The 11,313-nt window shown below is 37.8% G+C and overlaps 1 protein-coding gene across 1 annotated transcript in view; it reads left to right on the top strand.

The window, feature by feature from the left end:
- Topaz1 (testis and ovary specific PAZ domain containing 1) overlaps nt 1–10,949 on the top strand; it is a 54,937-nt gene extending 43,988 nt beyond the window's left edge. The window contains exons 15-20 of the mRNA NM_001199736.2: nt 249–349; nt 4,038–4,203; nt 4,849–5,013; nt 6,471–6,674; nt 8,216–8,405; nt 10,662–10,949. Coding sequence (NP_001186665.1) covers nt 249–349; nt 4,038–4,203; nt 4,849–5,013; nt 6,471–6,674; nt 8,216–8,405; nt 10,662–10,881 — 1,046 coding nt within the window. The 3' untranslated portion in view covers nt 10,882–10,949. The remainder of the gene's footprint in view (nt 1–248; nt 350–4,037; nt 4,204–4,848; nt 5,014–6,470; nt 6,675–8,215; nt 8,406–10,661) is intronic.
- Nucleotides 10,950–11,313: the final 364 nt, after the last annotated feature.

Genomic DNA, 11,313 nt, shown 5'->3' on the forward strand with positions numbered 1-11,313 from the left:
AGAGGCAGGTCCATCCCTGTGAGTTCAAGGCCAGCCTGGTATACAAAGTGAGTTCCAGGATAGCCAGGGCTATGTAGAAAGACCCTACCTAAAAACACAAAACAACAACAACAAGGCACTATTAACTTTTGGGATGGATTTATTGGTGGGACAGGTTGTCAACACTGGGTCTGTGAAGTGATGTCCAGAATTCTGAGTCATCTTAGGTGACTGTTTCCATTTCTTTCCATGTCTGCTTTATGTTTCAGTTAGCAAAGATCCACAGTACAGTGAGGTGGATAAGACTTTGTTGGGAAGGATCGGAATAAGTGCGGTGTACTTCTATCACAGACTGTTGCTGTGGGCCAAGGTATTTTGTTATATGTTAGTTTGATTTGCTACAGAAAATCTTATTTTAAAATTCGGAACAGGACATGGAGTCATCCTTCAAATCAGAGACTGTCTAATGATCACTTCAGCCAGCACAGACACGAACCCTGGCTACCTAGGGAGTTCTTTAGTTTTCACATTTGTCTCCACACCAAATAGATGTGGAAAGGGAGTGGTGAGGCACAGGTGTGCACAGGAGGTGACGAGACACCAACTGCTCTATCGAATTCTGGAGGCCATACTAAAGTACTTTTATTTGAAAGTCTTGAATTTATCATTTATTTGACAACTCCTGAGTTGTCATTATAATCTTGAGAGAGCACAAAGTATTTTTCTTTTCTATTTATTTGTTTGTTTGTCTGTCTGTCTATTTATTTATTTATTTATTTATTTAGACAGGGTCTTTCTCTATAGTCCTGGCTGTCCTGGAATTCACTATGTAGACCAAGCTGGTCTTGAACTCAGATATATTCCTGCTTCTGCCTCCTGAGTACTAGGTTAAGAGACATGCACAAACCATGCTCAGCCTCAAAATACCTTCCCTAAGATTAACCCAAGGTGTTCACAATCATCAAGACTGTTTAGAAGTCACCGCCTTGAATACTCCAAGACACCATGTGCCACATGTCTATGTCTGACTCTTGATAGAGCCCATTATGCAGGTGATCTTGTGACTCATTTAGTTGTATATGTGCACATGTGTGCATACATGTGTACATATATGTATATGATGACATGCTTGTGGTAGTCAGAAGTTAATTTACAAAAATTGGTTCTCTCCTGCTATTAATGTAGTCTTAGGGATCTAAGTCAGGTCATGAGGCTTGCTATCAGAGCCTCTACCCTCAGAGCCATTTTATCAGCCTTCAAAGCTACACTGTATTTATTGCACCCTTTAGATTTCCCTGAAATGACTGATTGAATTGTATACTCTACAAAGTCCAAATAGAGGGCATGAAAATCCAATGTGAAGGGAAGAGCTGAGGATGGAATCAACAGAATGTGAGATTAAGTATGATCACTGTGAAATTAAGTGTTAAAGCTTAGGTTCTGTTAACTCTGGTTAGTTCAGAATTGGATGGCTGTGTGGTAACATTTAAGCATAGGTTCACTTGTATATATGCAACATACATGGATTAAAAAGAATTTTTGCACCCAGAGTGGCTAAACAGAAAGTCTATAGGTTTTCAAATTCAATGCTCACTATGGTCAGTGTGCTGCAGGGTCTAAGGGAAGGCAGTCATAGCATTCATTTCATGGACATGCGTGACTGCACACTGGAGACTATTAGACAGAAGCCTTTTTGACAGTGTACACATTTGGCTAGAACTTTAGACTATTCTGATTTATTTGGTTATTTCTTAGATCATTAAGACATTGGTGAATTTTTCTATCTTAAAAAAAATTAACTATTGTGCTCAGAGAGTTGATCTCAAATGTCATCTTACTAGAAGGTGGTTTGGTGTGTGTGTGTGTGTGTTTTCTGATTTGTTTTAGCTTTGGTTTTTTTTGGGGGGGGGGGAGACAGTAATCTATCCCCGATTGTCCTAAAACTATGTAAACCATGCTGGCCTTGAGCTCACAAAGATCTCTGCCTCAGCCTCCTGGAAGCTCTGATTGTAGGTATGTACAACAGACCCAATTCAAACCCATTCCTTTTTTAATATAAGGTAAAATTCTTGAAATTAATCTAAAAAGTATCACCAGAAGGTACATTTATTTATTCAAAATAAAGGTATTTCACATCATAATAAAAATCTGGTTGAAAAAAGTATAGAATATTAAAGGTCTATAAACTAAGACCCATGGTCCACATTATACCTACAGCCTGTTTTTGTATAGCCCACAAACTCAGAATGTTTTTAACATTTCCTTAATTTTAAACATTTATTTATTGTGTGTTTATACATGTGTATACATGTATATGTGCTTGCCTATGCTGACACATGTAGAAACATGGGTTGTTTTCGTCTGCCATTGTTCCACCTTATATTTTGAGACAGGGCTTCTCAATGAAGGTAGAACTCTCCGTTTCAGCTAGACTGACTGGCCAACAAACTTCAGGGAAGCTCCTGTGCCTGCCTTCTCAGCACTGGGACTCTATAAACATGTGCTATACTGCCCAGTGTTTACATGATGCTGGGGATCCAAACTCATGGCCTCATGTTGGCATGGCAAGCACTTTTCCAACTAAGCCATCTTCCCAGCCTTGCTTTATGTAGATACAGTGCTAGGGAACAAACTCAGGGCTTCACACATGCAAGGCAAACACTTTACCATTAAATTATACACTTTTTCTTTTCAATTTAAAAAAATGTGTAGCATTATTTTGCCTGAGTGTGTGTATGTATACCATGTGCATGCCTGATGCTATGGAGTCCAAAAGAGGGCATCAGATCCTGTGGAACTAGAGATACGGGTGGTTATGAGCCACCGTGTGGGCATTGGGCTTGCTCTTCTCTAAGAGCAGCCAGTGCTCTTACCCACTAAGCCACCTCTCCAGCTGCTTTTTTTCTTTTTATATTTTTAAAGAGTTATTTGTTAAAAACAATAGAATTTCAGCCACTAAATATTGCTGTCAAAGATTAAAGTACTTAACTGTAGTGGTATTGAAGAGCTAGTTCAGTGGTTAAGAATAGGTACTGCTCTCACAGAAGAGCCAAGTTCAGTTCCCAGCATCCAAATCAGGTTGCTCACAATCTCCTGTAACTCTAGCTATAGGGGATCTAACACCCCCTCCTGGATTCCTCCTGGATGTAGATAGACCTACATCCCTGTACACATAGCAATAACTTAAAATGAAAGAAATCTCTTTCTAAAAGTATTTATTGGCTTGGGCATGGTGGTGCATGCCTTTAATCTCAGCACTTGGAGGGCACAGGCAGGCAGATTTCTGCAAGGCCAGCCTGGTCTAATTAAAATTAAGGTATTTATTATTGAACTACTAACAGGGATAGTAATAGGCTGGCCCCTAGTTTAAAATAATAATGCACGCCCAAATTCTTATGTCCAAACCAAAGACAATCTTCATGTAGAATTTGTCAAATAATTTATTTACTAAGATAAAAAAATAACTGTTTTCAGCTAACAATTTTGGCTCTACTATACTAGCATTTCATCCAAATTTGGTGACAAATTATCTTCCTTTTCACCAACTCTCTTGGATCTCAGAATGGTAAACTATAAAAGGAATAAAAGCACATAATAACTTTCTATATTAACACATAGAAGCATTTTCCCAGGCAGTGAAATATTTTTGTTTTGTTTTTGCTTAAGTTTTGTTGTAAGGAAGCCTTTCTATAACACCAACCTACCCTTAAACTATCAATAGTCTTCTTGCCTCTACTTCCTAAGTGCTGAGTCTATAGGCATGAGCCACATGCCCCGCTCCACAGACAATCTTAAGGGAAGACACTTAAAGCATAAAAAAAAAAAAAAAAAAGAAAAAGAAAAAGAAAAAAGAAAAAAGTGCTGATGGAGAGGGCTCTATGTTGGTTAATATGAGGTAAACAGGAAATGCTTGAGCAAAGTCTTGTTGTATTTTACAACTGTCAGTCTAACATAATAATTGAGGCTGGTAACTATCTCCTGCATATATTAGCACTGATTTTGTGTTTCTAATACTGTAAATGAATGATAGTGTTTTTTTTTTTTTATTTTTATTCCAGGGAAGGAAGGTCTTAGATATATTATATGAGCTAAAAATACATTTCACAAGTTTAAAAGGACTTACAGGACCTGAAAAAGAAGCACCAAGATGTCAAATTGTAAATGTTGCAGCAGAGATTTTTATCAAAAGTGGGAGCCTAGATGGTGCCATTTGGGTCCTAAGGGGTAAGTTCTGACATTAAGATGCATAGTAACCTGTTACTCTTCTTGTAGCCCTGTCGGTATAATTGCCTTAGTTGATACTGAACTGAAGGGGATAGCTTGGTTTGAACATCAGTGAATATATATAAAAAGTCACTATGATATAAACTGATTCAGAAAGTGGCTTCATCTTAACCTTGGTTGACAGAAGTTTATTCATAATAAGCCCTAGTTGACACAGAAATTCTGAGACTGAAACTATTACAGTTCTTCTATTCTATAGATTTTTAAAATATTATTAGAAGCTGGGCAGTAGTGGCAAATGCCTTTAATCCCAGCATTTGGGAGACAGAAGCAGGTGGATCTATGAATTCAAGGCTAGCCTGGTCTACAGAGAGAGCTCCAGGACAGCCAGACCTACACAGGAAAACCCTATCTCAGAGAAAAACAGTAATTAGATGTGTTAATAATTCGAAATATAACATGCCAAATTAAATTCAGGTAATCCAGCTTTAGAAGGCAGGTTCAGCTACTGTGGAAACTCTTGGTCATGACTTCACGGCCCCTATGTTAACATGTATAAGTGCCTTCAAACAAGATACTTATGCCCACCTGTGATTACCCTGAGAAGTGTCATTGTCATGGTATGCTTATTTTTTCTTTTGGGAGAATCGGAATGGATAATCAACACACCACTTTGGCCTTGTGATAGAATGGATGTGCTTAATCGGCATAATTTGCTCTGTACCATTGCACATGAAATCTTGGGCAAGAATCTTTACAAACAAACATTTGAGGTCTTACGGAATCTACCAAGCTTTCAGAATTCTCAAGGTACATTTTTAAAAGTCTACCTTCATTATCTTAAAGAAAGATTTTTATTTTATATGCATGAGTGAGTGCTACATACATGTATGTGTATCATACACATGCCTGGTGGCTACAGTGGCTGTAAGAAGGAATTCAATCCCTCTGGAACTTAAGTCACCGTCAATTTGTGAACATCTTGATGTAGATGCTAGGAACTGAGCCCAGGTCCTCTATAGGAACAGCAACTACTCTTAACTGCCGAGCCATCTCTCCAGCACAACCTTCATTTTTTGCCAGTTAAGACATTTCTCCATCTGTTCTGGTTAGGTGTTATGTTCAGTATTTTTTTCTATAAAATATGTTCTACATAAACTAAATGTATGCTTTAAAGATGCTTTTCTGGGTTGTTTGTTATCAGCAGTCCTATCAGCATACACTTGTTCCCTGTCCTTGCCTCTGTACATTATGGGCATGCTTCATATCTTAACTTACTCTATGTCTTGGTAATCTTAGAATTAATGAGTTCTCTCAAAGGATAAAAGTCAAGGTTTAAGAGGATGGAATCTATGAGCAGACACTTTGGTGACATGTTCAGAGGATGATACAAAGGATGCAGAGAATGATTTAGGACCTTCCCCAGGTCTCACTGTGTCCTCTCAACTTCATCTTCCATTGACTGATGAAGATGCTGTTGTAGGAAGTGCCTTCCTACAAATGATGCTTCCTTTACCTCAGTATCCATAGCACAATGTCTGCCATCCATCATGCCCTTAATAGACAGTGGTGCTGATAACGAGGCAAAGCAGGTGTAGACATGTACAGACAGTTGTGCTGCACATTAGAAGTCCATCCATGACAAACTAAAGGAGTTTCTTTCTTTATATGTACAACAGGGTGAGGAGTGATGTAATAAGTTTGGAGTTTTAGGAAAGTGTTTAAGAAGATATAAAAGGTAAAGAGATTAATTTTCTGTAAGGATCTGGACCACTTAAAGATCCTACAGTGATGTGGATCTAGAGTATAGATCATAAACCCAACTGAATAAAAGAATTCCCCTACAAATTAATGTGATACCCATTCAAGGATTTTTTTTTTGAGTCAGCGTTAGAAGCAAATATATTTGAGTCATGAAAACTGAAGGCTGAAGTATGAGCTGTAGAAACAGACCATGAAGAAAGTTCCAAGACTGAAAATTCAATGCTATGTAGGGACTAAATGCAGAGAAGCTAGTGCAACTTCTAAGCTTTTGTCAAGCTTTTTACATTCACCATTACAAAGGAGCACACAGTTTTGCTTTTGTCTAAAAGATTTTTGTTTCTTACTTGAAGAGTATGAAAGATGATTGTACCTCGGTGAGTCTGACTTCTGCAATGGAGAGAAGGGGCTGGGGCTACCAAGATGGGGGAGAAAGTTGGAGATTATTGGTCTTTATGTCATTGATCACTTCTCACTTTATTGTATCATTATTTTCCTCATTTCAGAAATGATGGGGGTTTCCCAGTCCAGCCTTCTTTTTAATGAACTTCTGGATGCCTGTATAGAAAGTAACAGTCTTGGCATATCGTCTTCTGTAGCAGAGTTCATGGTTGCCAAGAGCATCCCTATTGACTTTTCCTTTCTCAGGAGACTCATCACTTCCTTAGGAAGGAGTTGTTTGTGGCTCAAAGCCAGAGCCCACTACAAAAGTACGTTCCATTGAAATGTTTCAGTTAATATGTTGGTTTTGATTATTCTCTAATCCAGGATCCATCTATAATATTTAAAACTAAATTTCTACACATGAAAAATAATGGTTGGTAATATTCAGAGGCAGACAGTGGTCGAACAGATCTGTGCTTTGTGTGTGTGTGTGTGTGTGTGTTTGTCTTTTGTTTAAAAGTGTCTTTTTTTTTTTCTTGGAATGTTATCAATTCCAGTAAAAGGCAAGCAAAGGAAACAAAGGACAAATTTTAAAATAAAATAGTTTGACATATTTTAAAACACTTTGTAAAAGTGTTGGATGGAGTGAAATTTAAATATTTGGGTATCAGACATCCTGACTACCCCACCTGAACTAGAAGTGTTTTCTCAAACTCCCAGCTATGATCACTTTTAGCAAGTGATAACTTTTCTTCCCAATGAAATGGGAAAATAATTAGGTTGCATTATAGGTAATAAGTTTGTGTTTAATACACTTTTTGTTTTTTGGAGGGTTCTTTGGGTTTTGATTTTTTTAACACAGTCTCATGTTTCATGCATGCACACACACATAAATATAAGTTTAAATATGAAAATGTTACTGGAACATTTTTAGATTATGTTCAGATATAATTCTCAGAGATTAACATCATCACCTACACTGGGGTAATTTCTTGAAGGGAAAAATAACCCCAAACATTTTAAACAAAATCTATTTTCAGATTTAATTTGATCTTGATAAACTATATATAATATTGTCCATGTTCAATTGGATAGTTAATCCTAGGAGTATTAACTATCATTTCTAATAATCAGCCAAACAGTTTTAAGCTAAGTCAAAATTGTTCTCTCGAAAGATGAAGGTTTTTAGACTTGAGCCAGTGACTGTGGCAGCCACATGCAGGCTAGAGCTGGGCTTTGTTCTTGTGTTCAGCACTTGTCGGGCAGAGTAGGAGCAGTGATAGCCACATGACTTGATGGCACCTCTAAGTAAACTCAGACCGCCGCAGTAGGTATTTAACAGAAGTGGCATTCTCTCATTAAGTTCTTATTTTTGTATTTGTAATTCAGTGTAGACAGTGACCATAAAAGCATAAAGTTGTTCATAGACCAAATCCCATTAAAACCCAAATAGCTGTTCTGGTGATGTTCCATTTAGGAAGCTTTTCTTGTTTTGAGCTAATCTCACTATATGTAGCACAATTCATCCCTCCAACTTAGTCCTTTTGCTTTAGCCTAATTGCTGAGATTACAGGCACGTGTCACTACACCTGGGTACCTTATTAATTCTGAAATTATGACATATATGTTACTATGAACTTGAAAAACATGGGCACTTACTGCAATAAAACTCAAAGGCCATTTTTCAGAGTTTTCATAAAGAGCAGTGTCAAATTGTCAAGATGCTTACAGTCATAAAAGTTGTAATAAATCTGCAAATGTAAATAGCTACCCTGACCTGTAAGTGGCTGTCAGATGCGGACAATCAGAAGCCATAAGTCTTACCCATTGAAGTTTGGTGAAGTGTGACCTGTTGTTTGATTTTCAGGTGCTCTTTCACTGGGTTGCTACCCACCATTAGAGGGAAACTTACACCGGAAACTTCTCCTGGTTCCTTCGTATCTATCTGAGATTGAAATGCTTTTAGCTATGGAAATATTTCTGGTGTCCAATGCTAGTGGCATTCAGAGTGCAGGAATGGGAGCGCCCACACAGGTGCTGCAGATTGTCCTGAAAAGGTGGGTTGATAGCACGCCAGCCGTATTCTGAACATAGATGCAGCTCTATGCCTGCCCTATAGTGCAATGTGTGCATATATATTTATTTATACTCTGTATATGTAGTATAAACTTGGCTAACATTTAAACTGAGAAAGAACAAGACCTACTGCAGGCTTAAAACCAAACAAATGAAGGAGCTAGGGGTGAACTTCAGGGGTAGAGTGTGTTCACCAAACAGGTTAACACCGCCCAGTAAGCATGTTACTGGTTTCAAAATGTTAATAGTTGTCTTAAAATATGGATCTTCTTTAAGTATCAACCTTTGTGTTAAAGAGTATGGTACCTTAGAGGGTCTTTATCTTAAAAAAGTAGCTATGAATCTTATTTTTATTTCTTATAGATCTACACAATCTGACATAAATGCCATGCCAGTGTGGACACTTACACAACCCACAACCCTTATCTCTGGGAAAGTCCTCAGTTTTTCATCTGTAGAATCTTAATTTTTAAGTATAAAATTTAATATAAAACACATTTTAAAAATAAAAAGGGTACTTGAGTGCCAGATTCTCCCAGAATGAGTGATCCAAGAGAGAAAAGACTAGGAAAACTCAGGTACCTTTTGTGACTTCTCTCAAGAAAGATTGTGAAGGTCTGAGATTTTACCCATTTGTAAACTGGTGTGCCACAGACCCATGAGACACAAGATTCCTATGTTGGAGACAGGGTACATTCTTGCTGAGGAACAGCAAGCAGCCAGATGGTCAGCTTATCATCCCAAAGTCCTACTGATAGCCCACAGGGACACTTGAGCAAGTGGCAGGTTCCCTGGCCCAAAGGCAGGCCCAGGCCTCAAGAACCAAAGCCTGTTTTCCATTTTCTCTACTGCCCAAGGCTGTCTGTCAGAAGTCTGTCTTTTGCTCCAGGAGAAACCACCTTTGTCTTCCAAGTTCTTCACTATTTAAAGATGCTTGAAATCTGGAAACAGGAATAGTCAGTGTCTCTAACAAAAGTCCCCCAGGCCAGTTGGCCCCTGATTGTTTGCTGACATCCCATACTCAGAAATACTGCTTTCTTCAGTTTGTTTCCGAGTCAGTGTGGTACAGCCTGTGTTTACAAGAGGTCATCCTTTTCCTTGCACCTTTTTTTGAAAACCCACTGAAACTAGCCTTTGTTCTACAGCTCTACTTCATTAAAGGATGGACTTCCTTTATTTGACACCATGCACTGTGTGGCATGAGGTGTCTAGGTTTTATTCTTAGACGAATTTGATTTTCTTCTTGCACCCTATTTCCCACAGTTGCAGCCTCTATTCATTGTTGAGTGAGGGTAGTCATAACCCTAGTCTATAACTAGTGACATATCTAGATCTTTAACTTTATGAAGGCCAATATGTTTTGTCTTGCTGATGTGCTGAGCCCTGCCTTAGGTTACTAACCTCTATAGGTTATCCATTCTTAGACTTTGGGAATATGCCACCTGTGCAGGTTTCCAATCTATCAGGCTCTAAAGTGCCTTATCTAATTTAGGAGGCCCTAGAAGGTGCTTGGATACTCATTCTTCTTTTGAAGCATGAGCCTCATTTAGGTCACCAAGTAGCCTACACTGGTGTTAATTTGGGTAGAACCATTCTCAGAACTTGATGTTCACTGACATGCAAGGTACCAAGGGCAAGAATTAGTCTCATACTTTAAATAATTTTAACTATTTCCTTTCTTCACAAGAAAAACTACCATAAAATAAAAGTTTCATGCCAGTAAACACAATCACAATTGATGCAGATGGAGCTCAAAAAAAATAACACTTAATAAAGTACCCATCAGGGCCAAAGAAAACCATTTAGCTCTACGGCTTGTTACTACATGCTAGCTGAATATTAAGTACTTGCTTGAAACTAGAAACTACTAATACCAAGAGAACTGTACTTGCTTGAAACTAGAAACAACTAATACCAAGAGAACTCTACTGTGATTGTAATTATTCAAGCTGTATTGCACTTAATACTAACATATACCTTAATATTTATACTTACTAGCTTTGAAGATACAAACACATAGGGTAACTAGCTGTGTTCTAGATCAGTGTTTCTCAAACTAACAATTGCTACTGGGTCCTAATATAAAATGTCTCTCATACTGTAAGCCATGGTTCAAAAGCTTAAGAATCACTGCTTAAAAATGCCATGATAGTTTAGAAACAATAAATGCAGATGAATTTCCTACAGAAATGACATGGCTGTTTCTGAGAATTTCTGCCTTTGGGTTCACTTTATAGATGTGAAGAAAGCAAATCTCGAAGCAAGGATGAATATCAAGCTGCAGTAGAAAGATTGGTCATGGCTGCTCGAATATCGGACCCCAAGCTTTTCATTAAGCACATGACTGTCAATATTAACAAGGAGCAGGTGTACAGTCTGGAGCACTGTTCTGCTTTGAAATGGCTGAAAGAGAATATGAAGTGGGCTGGAAAGGTTTGGCTTTTCACTAACCATTAGTAAAGGGTTGTTGTTGCATTTTCTTTTTAAGTTCAAATAATCATTGTTGAAAATAAAAGAATAAAAATAACTCATCGTATTCAGCATTTGTATCTTATTGACACTAGAAATTATCAAATAGTTTTCAAGCAAAAAAATTTCATTTACATGCAATGGTTTTATTAACAAAAAGTGATTTTTTTAAAGTGCTTTTTTACTTAAATTTAAAAGGACCTAAGTATGGAAAATTCCTCTTTGGTAATTTATTCAGAGTAAAAAGCAACACTGGGTGCATTTAAACATCAGTGCCCACAGTGCGCAGTGCAGTAAACTAAAGAGTCACCAAATGCCATGACTGATTTTGACCTAGTCAGCGGTACTACTGCTGGAGTAAAAATAACAAAAAGCAACTCAGGGATAAATTGTTTATTTGGCTTGTGCTTCCATATCATA

The sequence above is a fragment of the Mus musculus genome, chromosome 9, assembly GCF_000001635.26.
Source record: "Mus musculus strain C57BL/6J chromosome 9, GRCm38.p6 C57BL/6J".
Classification (NCBI taxonomy): Eukaryota; Metazoa; Chordata; class Mammalia; order Rodentia; family Muridae; genus Mus; species Mus musculus.